The sequence below is a fragment of the Mastomys coucha genome, unplaced genomic scaffold, assembly GCF_008632895.1.
Source record: "Mastomys coucha isolate ucsf_1 unplaced genomic scaffold, UCSF_Mcou_1 pScaffold9, whole genome shotgun sequence".
Taxonomy (NCBI): Eukaryota; Metazoa; Chordata; class Mammalia; order Rodentia; family Muridae; genus Mastomys; species Mastomys coucha.
In genome coordinates this window covers 83,322,312-83,345,141 of record NW_022196915.1, presented here as the reverse complement: position 1 = coordinate 83,345,141, position 22,830 = coordinate 83,322,312, and the positions used below count along the sequence as shown (strand labels likewise).

General features: G+C 34.6%; 1 protein-coding gene and 1 non-coding gene across 2 annotated transcripts in view; both read left to right on the top strand.

The window, feature by feature from the left end:
- Window positions 1-22,830, top strand: part of Dach1 (dachshund family transcription factor 1) — a 378,885-nt gene that overhangs the window by 195,665 nt on the left and 160,390 nt on the right. Inside the window, exon 4 of the mRNA XM_031361020.1 lies at window positions 3,910-4,071. Within this exon, the coding sequence (XP_031216880.1) occupies window positions 3,910-4,071 (162 nt within the window). The remainder of the gene's footprint in view (window positions 1-3,909; window positions 4,072-22,830) is intronic.
- LOC116085564 lies at window positions 5,746-5,910 on the top strand. The gene has a single exon (XR_004116646.1). It is a non-coding gene; the product is annotated as a U1 spliceosomal RNA (small nuclear RNA).

Below are 22,830 nucleotides of genomic sequence, written 5' to 3'. Positions count from 1 at the left end.
CTGGTCAGATTTACCACTCTATTTTTCTTGTGACTCTCCAAGTGGTCAAGTTTGAGAATGACTTGAGCTTTCAGTGACAAGTTCCAGCATATACTATAGTAGCATTTGTTGTTAGTATACTAAGAGTCATCCACAATCTCTTGATTTTATGACCTAAGGTTGTAGCCATAATCCCCTCCTCCTTTAAGCTACGTCGTCTTCTCTTATTTATACATATTTTAAAAAGACATCAAAAGATTTGTTTCTCTTCCCTGATTATATATGAAGACTGCTAGATGACAAGATGGTTTCTATAGTAGCATTGTAATTATGCAAGTGCAGGGTCTCAGCCTTTCAACATCAGATCTCCGAAGTCAGAATTGCAGTCAGAGGTGATGTAGCTATGTGCTTAGTTTGAAAGCTCCGTGACTGTTTCTGACACATAACTGGAAGGTAAATTCTTGTCCAAATAGGATGAGTCTTCTCCACAGTCAGACCAACATGTTCAAAAACTTAAGTGAGAGAACGTAATGGAATTCACTTGGGTGACTGAAATTTGGTTATGTGTTTGGGACACAGAAGTTAATCTGTTAATACTGGGGATGTTTCCACATGTATTGTCAGGGAAGTGTGCACTAGGAAGCCTGATGACACGGTAAAGTGTTTCATGTGGTCCTCACAGCAGACATTGAATGCTTTTATCATGCCTTCAATTTCCATGGCCATCTTGAGTTCTATGTGAGTGAAAGGTTACAGGTTGGGAGAGTGACAGTTGTTAAGAATGTATGGTATGTATGTTCTATGTGCACATTATTCTCAAATTTAAATATATGTTTTCTTTGCACCTTCAGGTATCATGTGTAATACAAATTGGACTTCGAGGTTTATAAAACACAAAACAGTGCACAAAACTGGGAGGGTAGTGAAATTGGAGATGAATCAAGGAATGAATAGGAATCATTGTAAAACATTAAAATTATTTTATAATTACATTATTTTCTCTTTCTGTTTCTTTCTTTACATCATCTGATATGCCCTCCTTGTTCCTGTTTAAATTCTTAGCATCTTTTTTTAATAAACAGATATTATACAAATATAAGCATATATATATGTATATATATATAAGTTGTATTAAAATCGTGAAACTTGGAAAAGGTATGAAAAAAATTTGCAACAATGAAATATAGTAGAATTATTAAAATTAGTTATGACAATTAAAGGATTAGGCATATATAAATAATCTAGAATATATATCTATATATGTGTATATATATATATATATGTATATACATATATATTCCTAAATATAACCTTCTCTGTCTGTATAGTTCTATTCATAAGTGTGCCATTGGATAACAAACTGATGTGCTCTTTTGTGGAAAAGATTATTTAAAAGAAGGCATATCAGGACTTATGGAATAAAACAGAGTTTGCAATTGCAGCAGTGTTGGATGTGGACAAAAATGATTGAATTTAAGATATAGGAAATCAAATACAAGGAGGGTTAGTAGATCCAAAACTATAATTGTTTCATACACCATAGTTTTCTACCCTAGGAGAAATCAGAATGTTAAATTTCATGTCAGACGAATTATAGCAAACATGTGTGCCTGTGCATGTGTCTATTTGGTTGAATGTGACACATACACACTTTTTGGAGTTGTATTAGAATTATAAAGCTTAGAAAAGGTATGAAACAAGTTTGCAACAATAGAATATAGAAGTATTATTAAAAGTAGTTATGATAATTAAAGGATTAGTCATATATGAATAATCTAGAATATGGGTGTACATAACTCATATTTCCTACTGAAAGCTAACGCTTGGATCTTCCTTACAGAGGAACAAGGATGTCCAACAGACTTTGACTGTAGTGAGTAGAATATGCTATTCTTTGTATAGTTTTCTTACTTAAACATGTTTTTTCTTTGGGCTTTGTTTGGTTTTATACAAGATGAAACTATTCTCAAAATGATCCATTGATTTTTCCAAGATCACTTCCCAAAAAATTATGGATTATGTTATTTGGAATTTGTTGAGTATTATGTAATGGCCCCTTAAGTCTTCGTTTTTGAATACAATTACTAGATTCTTCTTAACATAAAGCCAAGCTACAGAGCTGAGAAGAGACATAAATTGGAGAAAGTAATCACCAGAAAATAGAAGAAAGGGAAAAATGAGATGTTCCTCTTTGTTAAAAGGCGAAAATTAAGGGAAAATATTTTTCTGGGAAACACACAGAGGATATAAAAGGAACAGGAAAGAGAATATTCTGAAACATCTTTGAAGGAAATGAGTAATGGAGGAGAAAATTCAATCAGAGGATCTGTTCAGGTTGAGACTTGAAAGGCCGTGAATGCTCATGCTAGACCCAGATGGATCTTTGAATTTAGAAAAATGCCTTTTAAGGAGTCGTTATGAGTTTTTCAAGCAAAGATCTGAGCTGCAGATCCTACTGACTTAGGGTAAAAATGTTCAAGACCCCTTTACACTGATCTGAAGAGAAGGCAGAGTCTTCTAGGCACCTTTTCCATAGTAAAGACTTCCACCAAGAAAGATGTCCATGTAATTCTATGGGCATTTTGTATATCTAGGAGTAGGATTAGAAGAAAGGAAGAGGTATGTTCATTCTTTCTACCAACTGGGACTGGAAATATATCATTCAGATAAATTCAGAAGGCTTAAACACAGTGGTCAGAAGTTCTAAAGAAGCAGTGTGAGAAGTGTGCAGGGAAGCTCAGGATGTCCTTTCATAGATAGGTAACATTCTACAATGTTATTCATGTTTCCCTTGGTGTATCAATTTTGACAGCTAGTGGATGCCAGGCTAGAATGAATCAACTTGGTAAAAGTTGACATAAGAAGAAGATAATAAACTTTCTGTTCAACATTATCATCTTCCTAGTTCTATGATTGTACTACTGATCACTGGCATTCTCATTCTGGTATTCCAAGTGTTGGCCTCAAATTCTATTTTTGGATCATGTCTATTATTATACACTGTTTCATGAATGACCAAACTGTATAAAACAGGAAGAGACAGTAGTTAATCTAAGCATAAATTTAGCGTTTTAGACCTTGTCTTATAGTGATCAGGATGCACTCGTGTCAGTGAATTCAGTACTTATATATTTAATAAATTGTAGCAAATTATTTGCTGAACTGCTTTTGTATTTTTTTTTTTACATCTTGACCCCTGCACCTGTAAACCACTTACCCACTGACACTGCATAGCACAATACTTCAGAAGGAAAACAAATGCACATGCAGACACACACAGTACAATGCACAGTATAATGCATTGGGTACCAATACGAAAATGTAAACATAGTCCTTATAGTGAGGGGGCAAGGAGGCATCAACACTGCCCAGGGTATGGAAGTTAAGACTCCAGAATATGAAAAGGATTTCACTGGAAAATGGGCATTCATGGATGTGAGTTCAGTTAAAATAAAATACATGATACATGGTCTTAATGCTGCATGGTCTTGCAGCATTAAGACCATGTATGAGAAATGATGGCATATTTAGAAAAGAATGAGTGTGCTATAGTAAGAAGACGTTGGGTACCAGATGAAAGCTTCGTAACTAACCTGCAGTTCCAACTTTCTGTCTCCTAGGCATGTGTAGAGGATTTTCAGCAGAAAGTGGAATGTTCAGACTGTATTGAAAAGTTCATCCAGTCCACATTTCCTCTCCTATGCGATATGTGTTACTTTCTTGCTAATAATCAAATCAAAAAATTGACAAACAACTATACCCTTGTGTTGATGCTGCATTGGCTGATTTAGAGTAGAAATATATTATCAATATTACATAAAGGAATCAGATACGCTAATATACATTTATATGTGTGTTATGGAAAGACTTGGACTATTACACACAAAAGTCTGAATTTGAATTACTTTGCTTTTAATTTATTTTTTTAAGGTCTGACTGCAGCTGCTGCAGCTGCTGCAGCTGCTACCAATGCAGCTATTGCTGAAGCAATGAAGGTGAAAAAAATAAAACTAGAAGCTATGAGCAACTATCATGCCAGTAACAACCAACATGGAGGAGATTCTGAAAACGGGGACATGAATTCAAGTGTTGGTAAGTTTAATGTTCACTGACTATTCACATTCACGTTTTCATAGAATTATTTTTCTCACTGATGAAATGAGTATTTAAAGTCAGGAGAGAAATATATTTTTAAGGCTTCATTTTGACTCTCTAGGATGTATACTATGGGTCTGGCAAAGTTATTTTAAACACAAGGTCAATTTTACAACTATAATTTAGGCTATAATTGATGCTTTTCTTAATTCAAATAAGTTTTAAGAATCAAAACTATAAAATACTGATTGAAATAACTATGAAAATGTGTGTATGTTTGCACATGTGTCTATCCAACCTTACTTGTCATTTTAAAAGTCATTTATTATGAAGTAAGAAATTTCATTCCTAAATAGCAGAGTTTTTTGCCATTTTAAAAGATTATAAGCAGTAGGTGGTAACAAAATATGCAATTTCAAAACACTGTCCTAAGAGTGACAAGTTTTACTTTTCTGACATATAATACAATTGATCCCAACCATTGCAAAAATTATACAAAACTTATAAATGATTATTTTAAAAAAATCTCAGTTCAGGACATGTTGTTTACATGTTTGTTTACAACAAAGACTACAGAAAGATAAACTGTGGCAGGAACGACTAGAAGCTGAAACCTTCCAATGTTGCCAGCAAGGTGGATTACGTTTTTATGATTCCTTCTATATACAACCATTACCAAGACATCTCCCATTTGAAAAGCACATTTTATATTCTCCTGATCATCTGGCTTCCCTTCCGTTTACTCTCACAACAAACCAAATGAAGTATTTTTACCTTTGCAGGCTAATCCCTTGGCTTGTGAAAGGCAGCTTTAAATGTGGGTCATTTAATTAATTTATTACTTTTGTACAAATGAAATATTTGTAATCTGGGTTTTGGTGTTGCAAAGATTCCATCCTGTTCCTATACTCTAATATTTTCCTTAACAGTATAGAGGTGATGATAAAAATATAATTTTACAAGAGAAAATTGCATTTTGTAAAGAACATGCATGTTATCCTGTCCATCACAGCTTTAGGCACCACAAGTGTTTACCACAATTCAATAAATTTCTCTTTTCCATGCAGCATTTTAACATCACTTTTTATGTTAATCAATAGCTCTCTGCTTTCCACCCATTGAGCTGTAGTTACAGGCATATGATACAATGTCATGAATTTTAATAATTATTATTTCATTGCAGTTGCTCATAAGCACATATTGGAAAAGACCACTAGGGTAGTAAGTGATTTGAAAAATGTATACAGCACACACAAGAAAAATTTCTTCCGTGAATGTAAAGGGACACTTTTGACATGCAAATGGGAAGAATAGGATTTCTCAGAGGAACCTCATACGGGCAACTGAAAATGTCTGGATGTTGAATTGAGAGTAGCTGGTGGTGGCTATTCCTAGGACAGAGATGGTGCCACAACAAACTACCTCAGGGATACTCCATTGCTTGCACTACTCGGGATCCTCGAGAGATGGCTGAGGAAGCAGAGAATTGCTTAGCTCATAGTTGATACCTGTTGTTCTGGACTGTAACTCAACTCAATACTGAAGTAAAATGAAATAATTTTAACAGTTCTCTTTTAGAACTGTTAAATGTAGAAGTGCTTTAGATAAAATTATCTTTTGTTTGATTGCTGAAATAGACCACCTTTCAACACTTATAAAGATAAGTGATCAATGTTTAGCTGACAGAGAGATACCAAGGTCATAAAGGGTGGTTTTCCCAGGGTGAGACTAATTCACTGGACTAATATTCAGACCTCTGTCATTCCCCAAATGAGGAAAACTTTTGTTTGTATCATTTGCTGTAGTAGGGGGACTGTGTTCATGTCTTATCCCATAAGAAAAAATAGTCTACTCATCAATTATAGTCATTTTTAAATGATACTTTGATTATTTTCAAAGTAGACTCACAATGCAAGTCATTCCTCATGGTAGATGCATGAAGGCGGGATTAAGAGGAACAAGGTAACACCTTTTAAAGGGACATATTCAAAAGAAATGATGTCTTATTTTTCCGGAGCCACTGAACAGCAGTTAGTGTTTAAGAAACCAAAGGCAGAAGTTAAAAAGTAAATGACTCACAGTTAAGCATTAATGTATGTTTCATAATTTTAGTATGTATTAACATTTACCTAGTGTCCAAATTAAAGCTCCCTTTAATTATTTAGGTACTTAGCCTATTATCGTGTCTTATAATACACACAACTCAAATATCTCATTATATTTTCATTGGGAAATTAACTTTTTCTATTAGTTGATAGCTTAGCTGTTATAGCATAGCATGAATTATCTTACATCCTTTTGAACCAAGAGGAGTGTTCACTTCTTAGAAGACTGTGATACTTAGAGACATTTTTTTCATCCGGGGATTGTACACACCCCCCTTCAAGGGACATACATCATTTATATTGTGGACCACATTAGCTGATTACATGCTGTAATTGTCTAAGTATTTACAACCCTTATTGTCTTTCATCAAAACCTCCACTCTTGGATATTTATTTAGAAATCATAGACAGTGAGTTTTAGGTGGGAGGAGGGTGGCTGCGAAGAGTGAAGGAACCCAGTGAAGGTCAGAGCAAAGTTTGCATAGATCAAAGCAGTTGCTGAACTGAGCAGTTTCTGTGGCTCCAGGCATCTCTGAAGCCAGTTCCTGCCTCTTTTAAGTGGTCAATAACAATTTGATTATGTCTTTGAAAAGTTATGTAGATGTTCTGATCTTAACACTAGAAGACAATTGGAAAATGACACAGTGATAATTAAAATCTGTATATCCACTGCTTGGTGTCTGTTTCTCACATTATTTCAAGGTTGATACTACTTTACTATTAAATTTCTTTAACATTGCCCTCCTAGAACTTTCTTTCTTCTTATTTTTATTGCCATCAACAATAGCTTCCTTCTTTGCAATTCCTTTTTTCTTGGTTATGTGTTACTTCTGAATCCACAGAGCTGTGAGAAAACTTGGAAGCAGTTTAAATTGTACTTTTTTAAACTTTTGAGTTGAGTTCATTGTAAAATTATAAAAATCATCTAATGCACAACCAGTCCACAAGGGCTGCCTACATGCTAGTGGGAAAACTTGTCTTACAGCATTGCAAGGTATCTAGGAAGAGGAACTGTCAAATTTGAATTCTAGAAAGAATCCCAAGACTCTTAAGTCTGTGTTCCAGAATTCAAACTATCTGTTTTTGTGATTACGTCTGCTAGCAAGCACTCTGCAGGAGTGACATCCTTCACAGAGGTACAGCTTAGACTTGATGTATTGCTACTACTTAGTCATGCCCACACCCAGTGACATTCCTAGGGTCAACTCATGTTTTCTGTGACTTTTTTTTTCACATTTTAGGGTTTCCTCTATAGGTGTATGTTTTCAATTAGTTAATTGTAAATAAGTCCCTATAGCGCAGGAAAATAAATTTTGTTCTTCCTTAGTTTGTCTTTGTGAGGCAACTACAAAATCTTGTGAAAGATGGTTTTCACTGATTCATAATGGCTAAACATTAGCCAAAAAAAAAACAAAAAACAAAAAGCAAAGAAAAACCAACGTATTTTAGAAATCTTTGATGCTGACAAACAATTATTTTGCATTCCAATTTTAGATGATAGCCTTGGGCCTATTTCTTTCCAAGAGGATGATGAGCGTAGGAAGAGGAGAGGAACTCAGGATAGATCCCAGGGAGGCATCAACTTGCTGAGTAAAATATATGGTCACATCACCCTTCTCTCTCATCCACAATCAATTGGATTCTTTTAGTTTAATATTTACTTGCTCAGATGAGGCGCTAGTCTGCATGGTGATAAACAGTCGGCTCCTGGCATCTGAAGGTGACCTGTCAGTTCACATGGACAAATCCCCTGCTTACTGAAATGTACAAAATAAATCATTAAAGCAGGCAGGTGCTCATTCCCAGATTTAAATCACCATAGATTTATGATTTGAATTAATGCTTCATTTGGCCATAGAAATAGATACTGAGACAAATGATATGCACTGGTTGGGGTTTCCATACTGTAGCCATCCTGATATTGATTACTGAGATGTCTTAGCAATCGCTTGTTTATATCAAGTACTATCTTGTGACAGGTTTGCTGATATGAGCTACGTTCCAGATAAGAAGGAAAAATGTCTTGGATTCTTTTTAGTGGCGACATTCTCCACAGAATATAGGCCAGATAAATTACTCTTTTTTTTTCTTCTTTTAACAACCAATCTGCATAACCAGCCTAAACATGCTGCTTGCAGATTGGAACTGGGATATTAGAAAAGGAAAATTTAAAACCATTGAACTCAAGGCCAATTTGACAGCACCCATAACTTTTCTTTTTATCTGTTTATATTTTCTTTTGGCATTATGCTCATCTTTGAGGATTGCAAATTAATCACAATTTGTTTAATCTAAATAAAGGACCCTTAATTTTACTTCTGGTTTTGAAATGCTATCTAAATATTGACATAAAGCATCTCACAGAGCATCTATGTTATTTCTATATAAATACTTGCTAAACTGAGTGTCTTACTCCCTTTACTGAAAAGAGCCAGAAAATTCACTTTTAAAAATACATACATTAAATGTTATTCTGAAGCACAAAGTATTATGAACTATAATTTACCAAGAGTCAAGAAAAGAATTCATTCTCTCAACATTTTATTTAAGGAAAACACTATGTACACAGTTTAGAAAAATCACAGAGGATTCAAGAGGGACTTTTGCCAGTGGCTAATATCTGACTCATAGAACTGGTAAACAACTATCAACAATAGTAGATTTCTGGCTTCATAGGAAATGAGTTCATATCTATTCAAAATGTGATCTCAAAACAGATGTCCCAAGAAAATCTCATTGTTTAAACTATAGTCATAACCCCCTAGCTGCTGTTATTACTTCAAGGAAGTGAAGTCATCTCACGACTTCAATACTTTGTCTCGCTGAACTCTGGAGCCTATGGGCAGGCCTGTGCTAGTTGAGTAAATGGCAAAGCTGAACAAATGTCATTAGTCTGAAGTACTTGGTTCTTTTAAAATTCTTCTCCAACTTGACATAGTTAACAGGATGCAGGACTTCAAGCAAAAGTAAGGGCATGAATTGAGTTGAGAATGCATTCCTCATTCTTTCTCCTGTGTTTACTTTTCCTGTCCTGTAACCAACAAAACACATTTATTAACAGGAAAAAAAGGCCAAGCACAGAGGGAGACAAAATATATTCCCTGCTTGACCATTCCCTTACCTTGAAACAAGAAAAATAACCTTAAACAATTATCTTGCTGATATAGAACGATTTGCACTCAAGTTATTTCCTACCTTCTAGGACACATGTTTATTTTGAGGGAAAAGAATGACTTTATGATTTAAAAAAAAAAAATCTTGGAGAGCCCGAGACAGCAAATAAAAAGAAACCGAGAGCCAGGCCGCCATACAGAGCTCTGCAGTTGCACACTGGATCCTGCCTTGGCAATGTTAATGAACCTCAAATCCTTCCTATAATTAGATGAGGGAATTGCTTATATTTTCAAACAGATGATGCTGCTATAATGAAACGATTGACAGGGAATTTAAGAGTGTCTACAGTAGTCATTTGGTTTCTGTTATAAAAAAAAAAGTTTAAAAAGAAGATTGGCTTTAGACATAGGTCCTAAGAGAGGTAGTAATTTACATACCATGCTATGACAGGTGTCTCCTCATAGTAAGAAAGAGAATGGAAGACTAGAGAAATGATGGGCAGGTAGAGCAGTATTTTGGGGAGGGGTGTCCTGTGCTTAGTCTGCTTAGGTTCTTTAAAAGGGGCCGAGACTCAAGAGATGGATCCGGATTGAGTGCACAGCTGTAACTGCTGATGAGCTAATTGCTCCTTATCTCTCAGCCCCATTCATCTTCATTTTTTACCAATTACTGAGAATTATCTGTGTTCTCAGTTGGATATGAGAGTTAATCCTTTTTGGTTAAGCTGGCAGTACTGTGAGCAGATTCCAAATCGGAGGGTGAAAAAGCCAGTGCAAGCTTGCTCTAAAAATGTCTCCAGTTCAATGACAGTATCACTGGTTCATAAGAAATTCGCTATTGTTTAACAGATTCGATGTTGGATTTTTTACTTTAAACTTTAACATGTTTTCCTAATGATAATTGAAAAAGGTTTCTTCTTCTCTGACGAGAAGGATTAAATGATTGTACTAATCAGGGTCTAGAAAATAAGATGGGGAAAAAAACCTACCCTAAAAGTTTAAAATAGTTATGATACTCAGAATGTAGACTACTTTAGAACTGATGATTATCAATTTATATGTAAAACTTTTAATTCAGTCATTGTTGGTCATACATGGTCTCAAACATGTTCAAGAAATGTTGACCAACTATAAGCCTTTGATAAATGTCACATTAGTGTAGTAATAGAAAGCAACACAAGCTTCTCTTAAAAGTGTAGTAACCGCCATGACTTGTAATTCAATTGATTGTGAATAGGCCATATGGTTAAGATCATTCCCTATGCAAAGGATGTCTTCATATCCTGACATCTAATACAAAGTTACTCACCCCATCATTAAAAACAAAGAAAGGGATTAGGTTACTTTTTCATGAATTCTGATGCACTTATAAATATTTAATATCTCTAGCATTTCTCTTTACTAAATATCTTTTAAAAGATAATGTAAGGAGTATAATAAACAGCTCATTCAAATTGAAATTAGAAAAACAAACTTGATGTGACATTAATACCTCTTATATGGTATGACCAGAGAAAAGCCTTTAGGCAGATATTTTCACAAATATACATGGAACACTGTAGAAAATTTAGCTTCTACTTGTAATTGAGCCAATAATGAATATAGCTGCTTAAATAAGGGTTTTTTTAGTGCTGGATATCTTTGTAATAAGAAGGTTCATTCTGCTTCTTTACATTTTCTTGGCTTTCAGGGCTCAATAGAAGATAAAATGTAAAAAGGCATTGTTTGTAGTGGTTTTCAAATTGAATGAGAACCCAAGAGCAGTTTATATGTCTCAACAAAGAACTGATAAATAGGGTGCTGTGTATCCATTGTTATGTTATGTAACCATTATCCATGATGGACCAGAGTTGACAATATTTACATTGACTGTGAGAATATGAGGGCGGATATTTTTCTATGGTGCTGTGCATCTATTTTCTTAATGCGTGGTTAAGGCTGGATAAAAATTTTTATAGTTTTGCCATGGGGGGGGGGGATGTGGTTATTTAAACATATGCTCTAAAATTAGCTTAGTTAAATGTGTCCCAGGCACCATGAACCAATCCGCACACTGCATTGCTTATGCTGCGCTGACCACTTGGGAAGGAGAGATAATTTCATTATCTCTCAGTCTTGTTTTAAATATTTGTTGTTATTTTTTTTTTTTTGTTAAATAATAGAAGTATCCGTGTTCACAATAGGTGACTGAACGGAAAGTTTCCTTCGGCATTAAGACACTGTTTCTTTCCTAATGCTTAAAATATATTCCTATCTCTTCTTGTATGTTAATAAAATTATTAGACTATAATCAATCATTTGTACTACTTTCTTATATGAGCTGGTAAATATACTTTTTTGGTGTTTATAAGCCAAATCTTAAATTTTATGCAGTATGTTTTTTTTTTTATTTCTAAAAGACACTTACAATGTATATAGACAATTTGAAAATAGTAGAAAATACAAAATACTTTTGTTTCAATATCAATAATGTTTGTAAATAATGATGGGGTGTTAAAGGAAACCTAACATTTGAAGCAAAAAAAAACCACTTAAATGATGTTTAACTGTATATTACTTGCAAAAGTGTGAAACAAATAATTTAGAATATATTCAGATACATGAGCTATATGACAGACTCCCTCACATTACACCACATTATACAATCCTAACACATATCGTTCCTGGAAAGAACTATTCTCCACATAATATATGCTCATGTTGTGTTGTCCAAAGACACTTAAAATAAAAGCATGACCAAATCAAGTATCTTTGTATAAAGTTATGCCAGGCTACAATCAATTTTTTTATGATCAGGCAGTTCTTGTTTTACTCAGAAATATGTTCTACTGGGCTGGCGAGATGGCTCAGCAGGTAAGAGCACTGACTGCTCTTCCAAAGTTCCTGAGTTCAAGTCCCAGCAGCCACATGGTGGCTCACAACCATCTGTAATGAGATCTGACGCCCTCTTCTGGTGTGTCTAAAGACAGCTACAGTGTACTTATTTATAAAAATAAATAAATCTTAAAAAAAAGAAATATGTTCTACTATTTACTTTTTTTACATTTAACTTACTATGATTTACAACATGCATTTAAAACAAACCTTCTAGTTTTTGCTTTCTAAAAATATAATGCCCAATAATACCTATTTTCAAGTAGCTTCTAAAATTCTAGTAGTAAATATGTTATCTGAGACAACTCTAGGACTTGCTTAGCACTTCGTTTATGTGCACACAGTTTAGCATTTTTGCACCTGCCACCAGACTTAGCATTTCACATTTTTATTGCTGTGATTGTTTTCTGAAGTGTTCAAGCATTCCAAAATTGTACAAAGTCATTTGAGCAAACTGTGAATTTTCAAACTGAATGCAAAGTAGTATAACCAAAGGATTTGTAAATAACACAGTACTTGACATCAATGTCTCAAACTGTCAGTTTACCGAAGATGAAATAATGTGGGAGACATAGTTTTACATGCTCTTGATGGTACAGCCCCTCCCCTCCCCACAGACCTGGATAATTTGGAAAATAAGAAAGAATGGAGGATTTAAATATGGTTTTCTTTAACAGCAGGTCATAATGGAAACAGAGACCCTTATAATTCAGTGCTGAGAGAATTACCAGTTTGATAATGATTAGGAGTGTTGTTATTAAAACAGTATGTGCAGTTCATTTTCAACAGTTTTGAATTAGAGGCCGCACTAATGAAACGGATACGGTTTCCTTCACAAAGGGCAGATCTGTTAGTTAATATCGCTGCAGCAGTGCCTTACAGACCATGCCTTTAGCTCTATTTGTATTTCACAGCATGATAAGCAAAGAGTGTTGATTTTCAAGGATCCTGCTGATGGAAGGTAATGGCATTATTACATCTTTATCTCAAAAGCAGACCTGAGTGGTAAATGATTTTTTTTCTGCATTGCACAAAAGATTTCTTGGTTAGACAGTCCCTTTTTAATTTCTTTACATCGTTTTAGTCTTGGAAATGATATGTTATTATTTAATGTCTGCAGAGCAAGCTTGAAAGCACCTAATAGCGAATGGATTGGAAGTGAAGTACCTCCTGTTCTCAGATATGGATCTTCTCAGGCACACGCAGTACCAGCTGTCGTCCCAGCCACACTGCTGTGATTTAATTAGTCTGTTTATGTCCTTTCTAATAATATTTCCATCTCTATGAAAGGGCAAATGCGACAGGGACTTTCTTCCTTTCTAGTTCTGCAGACTGAAGAATGTGGCCTACATCAGATATGTGGAGACGCAGAATTGAGTCTCCATCCTTGTCACCTCAAGCTGTTGATAAATCATTCAGCCAAAAAGAATAGTCACTTCCTTGGGGTCATTTGTAGACTGGTTCCTATCATGTGCATAGGGACAAAGGAGGGGACAAATGTATTTGAGTGAAGACATTGTCACATATATCATACATTTTATATCTATGCATAATGACATGTACAAACTAAAGTTAGAATTCTTTATATGTACTGAAATTTCATCAGTTCTGTTTATAACTTCATATCATGTTTTAATAATATTTCTCTTGATTCTTACATTAAAAATGCAACATTTTAGGATTTCTCAAAAAAGTTTTTAATTTTTTTTAGGTAGAAATTAATAATAATGTAATGCACTTTAAATTATCTGTATGACTAAAGGGCTTGTATCTATGGATAAAGCAGTCTCTAAGATGTTTTTTTAGCTTTTCAAAGGAAAAATATTGGTATGTGATTTTCAGGAACTAGTTAATTATTTTATAATATCTTTTCTAGAAGATATATTTAACTTAAAAACACAGATTATATAAAAAAATCAACCAACCTCTTATTTAGTTAAATATATATATATATATGTGTGTGTATATATATATATATATATACACACATACATACACACACACACATATATGTAAGTAAATATGAGGGTAATGTGAGGTTATTTATTATAATGTGGAGATTAGTAATTTATTCCCAGACATTATACTATTTAAGTAATTCATATTGTTTAAAACTCTGGCCTTGGGAGCATTCTTGCTTTTGCTACTACCTCAAGGGTTCTCTGAGCACACAACATTTCAGAGACAAGCCTGTGGGGAAAAATAGGACTTTTAAAACTAATTTGTTTGTCCTTAATGTCACTTATTGTTTTTCCTTTAGAAGGAGTCTCTAGCAGCCTAGAGTACTAGATTCTGTCTGTTTTGTGGAAATGGCCCAATTTCTCTTCACCTCATCCCAATTATAAATTCTAAAATTATGTTACATTTTTTACTAGATGATTTAGCTAGAGTTTTTCTTCTATTTTTGTCATTTATTCTTTAGTTTTACTATCTTGTGTGCATTTTTGAGAGGCATCTAAAAGTCCATGTTTTACTAAATGACACAGGTTCAATGTTTCACATCTGTGAAAATAAAAAGATTAGAAATCCTAATCTGATCAAAGTGCTCGGTTCACTGATAAACAATGTTCTATGACAATCTAACCTTCAACAACCTAGGGTTCCTAGAGGTAAAGCACACACTTGACTATTTTCTCTTTTTCTTCTTTCTTTCTTCTGTCAATGTGTAATCCACCCATACAGCAAGGGGCAAGCCAAGCCCTAGAATACTTTTAAGTACACATGTAAAGCAGAGCACTTAGTTGGAAGATTTCCTATCTCTGCTTCTGCATGTTGGTATATCGTTACTCATCAAATTGCTAAATGGACACATACAAACACCATGCATACATGTGCATGCATATATATGCCCACATACATCAACACACACACACAGAGACATACACACACTATTTTATCACTACATCAAGCTCCTAAATGTCTTTTATCAAATTATTACAAGTACAAATTTTATTTACAGACCCCTTTCTTTTGAAATTTAGTTTCTTTAATTATATTGTTTTAGAGAAAATGAAATCCTCAAGGGACACAAATTTGGCAGTATTTCAGTAGGGGTGGATTTCTCCCTCTTTCAGTGTGTTTCCTACATTGTCTGTATAAATGTAGATGATTAAGCTGTCCTGACACGAACCATTTTGCTGCTTTGAAGAACCTCACCACGGAGCATTTGATGGTATTTTTTATTAATTGGATAAATGAATTGTGAGCTGTGTGGTTGCATGATGATGCACTCATTTAGTTGTTGCTTTTTGCCTTCCTAATCTCTGTCATATTGGATTTATAAATGGAACAGAGTGACCTTTGGAACAGTGATGGAAATGAAGAGATAAACACAACTTGAAAGGACAAACCAATTAATATCACTGTGTTTGCTGCACATACAAGAGGAATTTTAATCCTTTGCTCTCCACGATAAATTCGTGGTTCATTTGTTGAGTAAGAGAACACAGTTTTTGGAGATTTACAAATTTTTAATCTTGTGTCTTATAAAAGTGCTAAGTTTTTTTGACCCCATAAAACACAGTATTAGGTTACTTTTGATAAGCAAAACCTTGATACACATTTCCAAAGTTTGATGAGACCTCCCTTTAAAGAAAAATACGTTAGCACTGTATCTGCCCATGTACCAATACAAACGCATCGAAGATATTAACATACATGTATACGACATTATAAGGAATGCACTGTGTCCTTGATGATATTCCCTTCTTGAATACATCGCTCCTTTGTAAACTTAGACTCATAACCAATCCTATGCCATGGTCTATACAATATTATTGAAATAACCTGATTCAGGGATCTTATACAAATCATTTATTACTTTAACAAGCTGACATGAAACACAATGTCATTTTTAATTTTTACCCCAAATCAGCAAGTTTACTCAAGTATGCTATGAAAATCAAACCTGAGCAACCCTTCCTGTCTGCTTTCTCCTTTGCCCTCTGGATTTTCGTTTTTACCTAACTGACCATATTTTCTTAAAACAAAGAGCCAATCTCAATATGAAGTTAGCTTCAGCAACCTTGCACATTGTATTCTCTTTAATAGTTTAAGTATAGGATATGATCAATTTAGTATTCAGCTTTTGAAATACTGCTATTGATGCACAACATAAAAACAAAGCAATCCCAGCTTGACATTTTCAAACAGTTACATTGAAAGGCTTTCACTTCTAATTGATTTTTAAAAGAGTTCCCTGGAAAAGTGAGCTCAGAAATGTTTATAACAGTTTTGGCAATGTCCCAAAAAGCTTACCCAAAGCATAATTCAGCACTTTCTGAGATCGTCTATGAACTAAAAAAGATGTGTCCCATAATTGGCTTAATATATACTGATGCTGAATTCTCTCCACAGACATCATATTTAAGACATAAATTATCAAAATGATTACTTCCAAATACAGAGCAATTTACTTCTGCTAAACATGAAAAAATGGTCAGAATATTATTGATTAGCAAATGATATATTGCATTTTTCTGAAGTAACAGTTTTTTCTCTAGGGCTTTAGAAATTATTTAGTGTAGCTAGCAAAAAGTTTGTGTTTTTGATATGTTGATAGCAGAACTACTTTTGTTCAAGTGTGAAAACCTTCCCCAGACAGCTGAAATAAATGGATATAACATTAGTTCTCTATTAACAAGCACACCGACTAAAACACAACCAAACACTGGCCACAGCAATTCTTCTAAAAGGCTCCAGCTTAGTATTTCAGAAAAAAAAATATTTTATTGACAAGTTGTTTGTCAATTCCTGTGCTTTTTTTATTGATTGCTTTTGGCTGTATGGCCTCATGATTGATGATGCGTCTGCTTACTCTGGGTGATAAGAGATTAATTTGCACACCGAACAGATAAACACGCACTGTTTAGGTTTCTACTCTCTAATAATATTAATTTTGTCACCATGTGTTTCTTGGAAACTACAGCTCAAAGTAGTTAAAAACTTCATTTCATTCTTCTTGATATTTTGAATTTTTATGTGTGCTTGTTCTCAAGCATGATTAGGCACAATAATGTGATTTTTAAAGTATGACTAGCCAGAACAAATAATTTATTTGTAAGCTTTTTATTCCTGTGATGAAGATGGTAGCACAATTGCATAACATCTAGATATTCCCCCAGGAATCTGGAATGGCTGTGGTTTGAAATTCCTGTGCTGTAACCTCCTGCATTGCAGGCAGGTTTATATTTATTCATTAACAAGCAACTCTGATTCAGCCTATATAAGTCACTAATGTTATATGACTGAAACAACAAATAAAAAAATCAATACACCAAAAGAAATAAAAGATAAAGATGTATCAGATAGTCAATATTATCTAATTTGTCAAGATAAACCAAGAAATAAATTTGCCAAAAAAGCATCATTTCATATTAAAATTGAACTGTTTTCATGTAAATTTGAACAATAAACTTTGATTAGGAGATCATATGAAGGCATCCTTAGTTTTATGTCTCTCTCTCTCTCATTCTCCGTCACACTATGACCTTTGCACTAATCGGAATCCAGTGCTTTATTCATTCATTCTTTCTACATAATCTGGCTGCAATCTGAATGTCCTCTTTATCTTATTATAGGCTCAAGCCCTCTGTGCAGGGATATTAGTCTCCACATCTTCCCCTCACTTGGCAAAGGTGTTCACCAACTTCCTTTGCTCTCATCCTTAGGTTCTCTAAAAGTTTTTAGTGCACTATAATACTTCCCTGCTGTCCGCTTATTGGAATCTTTGAGAGACTAAAGTAGAAAAAAGGAGGAGTAGAAAAAAGTAGAAGGAGGAAAATGAGGAAGAGGGAAAAGAGGAGAGGGGCAAGCTGTCAAGCATTTAATTTGCACATATTTTAAGGGATCAATAATCAGCCAATAAACCTCTAACTGAACAGTTTTGTCACATTTCAGGTTATCACACAATATGCACACTTCGAATCTAGCAGTACACATTACTTTATTCAGTGCACATAATACCTCCTTTAATTAGCCCTTAATAAGCTTGGTTTAACTGGGATTTACCAGAGAACAGTGGTCATTAACATTACCCAGATTAAGACTGTGTTAATTACTATTGATAGATAAAATAACGTGCAAAACGGTATAAACTATTTTTATCTTTATGAACTGAAAAAGAATTTGAAGCGTTTAAGTGAAAGTAGTAATTTATTCATACTTAAAATTGAATATTACCTTATATAGAAGTACACATACCAAGTAAGAAAGAACCTGTGTCATAATTCTCATTTTATATCTTCCTTAATTTTACCATGAATAAAACTATCACCAAAGGATTTCTACGATTTCTACGTGATTTTTGCATTTACTTTATAATTTTTGTTGTGTAATCTCAGAAACAAGTAGATCTTTTGATTAAAGTATAACTTCAGAATATTTCCTATTTAATAACTAGCCATGGCATCTACTTTCCCAATTGTGCCTTGAAAAAATGAAATTTTGCTGTTTCCCCCTCTGCTTGCCTTCTTTGACCTATCTCAGTTTCCCCAAGCCCACATCCATCCTTTTGTAGGTCTTCTAGCATAATTGTATTTATTGAATTAAAATTATTGGTCACAGGAAAACTATTAATGAGTTCTAGATTGAGAATATCAATGAAATTTTTATACTTTACCGCCTTCATAAATTTTTGCAGTTTATTTATTATGGAATCATCATAATAAAGGATCTCCACTATATTAAAAAATCTCACAAAATCTTCTATAAGTTTCTAGGAAAAATAAATTATAAAAATACAATATCATGTTCTATGATAGACTATAACTTTGGCTTGTCTTTTCTGAGCTCAGTATGCCTTCCAATATTTCTTGTTTGGTTCAGGTTGGTTAATTTGGTGCTCTGTCTAGGCAGGCTGAAATAACTCAGACATGGAATTTTCTATGTTTATATGTGACACAACTGTTCAGCCATCCTTCATATTGTTCCTCAGATTCAAGCCTTCTTCCCACAGAGCCTCCAGCATTGTGGTCACTTAAGCTATCAGCTCCCCCATATCCACTGCTGTAGTAACTCTTGCTCAGTCTTCATGATCTTTTGCTATGTAAGCTTCAGATCTTGTATCAGGTACCCTGAGGATTTTCAGTCATAAGTTAGTTCATAAGTTCAGCCACTGACAAAATGTAACTGGTCTTATACTGATGTTTGACTTATTTTAGGTGACATGAAATGCCATGTGTAGATACGTCCCTTCCATTGCTTGTACTGTCTTGGGCTAATTTTCTCTACAGCCCTCCCATTCACCAAAAATCTCTTTGGCAATCAATATCCTGTCCTCACTGTGCCTTCTTGAAAACTGTGGCATGGAGATCTCTCATGTGTGTGTGTGTGTGTGTGTGTGTGTGTGTGTGTGTGTGTGTATGTATGTGTGCATGTATATATACACACATAAAGAGGAAAAGATTATAATTAATTTAAACATATTTTCTTTCCTTCCCTCCCTCCTCTCCCAACACCCTTCCCTGACTTCTTTACACATATACCCTTGTTTTTTCACTGTTATTGTGCTTGTGTACATATATTTACATGCATATATTAGCAAATATGATCTCAGTCTTTATAATACTACGTGTGTGTGTTTTCAGGACTGACCATTTGGCACTGAACAAGCAATTTGTGGTCTCTGAGAAAGCCACCTCTCTCATTTCAAGCTCTCCTCAGGAGTCTATGGTTCTTTGTGTATGTTGAAGGCCTTCTGGCTTCTCCCCATCCAGTTTGGCATGTTCAATGGCATCATTCTTTTACAGCCATGTTTGGGCCATGCTCTCAGTAAGACATGGCTGGTTTGGCTTCTGATGGTTCTAGAAGACACAAGCTTACAGCAAAACTCTGGTCCTTCTCTATTCTTGACTGACAAAGGTCCTACTCATTTCTAAGCGTCTGATTAAAAGTCTTTCACGGACGCTACATTTACCTTAGCTATTAAAGACAACCTTGGATGCCTCCTATTTTGTACCACCCATCCCGTTTGCAAGACCCCTCACCATTTATAGCCTCTTCTGTGAGTCTGTCTGTCCCGAGATTGTTCTCCCCACTGGGACTATTGCCTACTGGGTGGAGGCCAATCCTGACCAAATTGATGGTGGATGTCTAATAAATGTGGGCCTGTTCATGAAACCCTCCTGAGTGATTGCTTATGGAGAAAGTCCTCAGTTAGAAAGGATGTCTTTTAGGCACTATCCCCGACATACTATCTTGTCTAAAAATTCCTCTATTATCTTCCTAAATCATCTATTTTTTTCCACTCCAAGCTACATTTTTGTTCAGTGTCAGCATTACAGGGTTTTATGTGTAATGTTTTAATTCTCATTTTCCTGAGAGCACATGTCCATATCTGCTTACTATTTTCATTTAATTTGAAGCATAAACTATTGGTACTGTTAACAATTCCATTTTACAGATAAATAAATTGAAACTCTGAGGAAGTTATTTCTTCATAACCTTATGTTGATTTCTTTTTGGTAGAATAATTCCAAAAGGATTTTCCTGTTGGACTCTCATTTTAGTGTTGATTCCAGTATATTAAAAGGGAGAAGAATGATGCCACTTTAGGAATACTGAAACTATCAGATCTGACACTGAAGATTTTGCCGAAAGTTATTTTGGGAACCCGAAAAAAGAAAAGCATAAACTTTAGTCATATTTTACTATTAGGTTAATTGTAGTGTTTGGAATTATTTTACCCATTCATACAATTCAGTGATCTAGAATGCAATATGCCATTTGTGAAAAATATATTTAAGTCATTCAACCTACCTCCATAGCACTTTGTAGGAGTGGGGAATGACTGCAGCCTTTCAGGGGAATATAGAGACATCCCTGAGCACAATTGGCAACACTGCAGACAAAGTGAAAACCCAATGAGTCTGCGCCACATTAAGTTTAGTATTTATCATTCTGCTTTTATATTCCTGCTCTGTAAATTACTCCACAACTTTAAAATGAAAAAAGAGTCTTTCGTGACCGTATCCCTGTTTAATATATGTGTTTTATCCATTTGCTTATGATTTTCTAGCAGATAATACACATTCTCTGTATCTAAGCTGTTTTGCACGGTGTGCTCCTTGTACGACACTATAAACCCTTTGTGGCAGGGACCTTGTCTTTTTATATGCTCTATAAAGCACCATGCATACCTGGGGAATTTTATGAATAATAATAAAAAGGAGACGAAAGGAGCCTTCATCAGCAATATTTTACTTTGCACGTGAATTTAGGGATGAATTTGTGCTGTTGCCCATAATTCTGAAGAAACAGCTGCTTGTATTAGAGAGTTTGACTCTGAAGAAAACATGTAATATTAAATCTGAAAATTTACATTGTTGGTATAGGAAGACTAAACGAGGCAATACAATTTGCTTTTCCTATCCATTATGAAGATATTGCTAAGTCTGGCATGTGGTTCATAAAATCAAAGATTTTTCTAACACAGCTGTGCACGAGCAAATGAAATACTGCAGGTATCAGAAACCACCTGTTTGCCAGAGCAGGACTTTCAGGACAGATAAACAGTGGGGTTTTATATAGATCTCTGCAGAGCATATATTCTGCTGCTAATGCTAGAACCTTTACACTTGTTCTTCGAACAGGTGTTCTCCAAGGGAACAATGGTTTCATTAGTTTATGGCTCATTCACACGGTTGGTTTCCCTAATCAGTATACAGGTGGGCCTTGAAGAGAACTGTGACACATAGGTTTGCAATCAATTCAATTTGAAAAGCCAGAGATATCACCCACCACAAATTTTTGCTCACTTCAAACCCTCTCCTTACTTACCTTTATGTTCTTCACAAAACTCATGAAAAATAAGTGTTTTACCATGTTGGGAAGATCTGAAATATGTCATAAATCATACTGAGTTACCAGAGAAATTCAAATTGCTGTAAGCACAAGTGCCAAGGGACCGCTTATACACAGCCTGAGCCATAATGCAACGCTCAGAAGGAGATCATTGTATCATCATCTCATTCTGACTGCAATTTGCCTTGTGTGTAGGGGCTCTGGTGTCAAGGAGAGAAGAAACAACTGGTAACTTAGGTTTCTGTTCTACTTAGCATTTAGCCAGTAATTAGAAAAACATTCATCAGAGGCCTGCAGTTCAGGAGGTAGTAGTTCTTGAAAGATATCTTTTTTATTAAATAGTTCTGGGTATGTTACACGCAGTTATATTTCCATACTAGAATTTCTGGAGAGCGTTAAGAAAACATTAAAATTTGCATTGTAATCTTCATTAAGTGATAATATCAAGAAACTAAAGAAATCATATCCCAAACACAAAACAAAATCACATACTGAACAAACAACCCCTAATAATATTTCAAGTTAGAATAAAATATGTATTTTTAAGAATTCATAAAATTGAAATTATTTTAAAAATAAAAACCTTTGCATTATGTCAATATATTGAAATGTCTCCAAGTTTGTGTCCCTTTTAACCAACTTCTTCTAGCTAATCTTTTACTATAAATTTGTGAAGTTATCAAGACAAAAGTCACCTTCTAAAGTCACCAACTTGTCAGTCTTATTCATGAGACCTGTGAAAAGGTTGATAGGAGTCTGTTCAGAGCAGTCTACCAGGAGCACTAAAGGAACACGGTTTTGCCTTTAGAATGCTCTCAGCAATGGTAAAGAAAGAGGACATCTGCATTTGTATGTATTTGCTC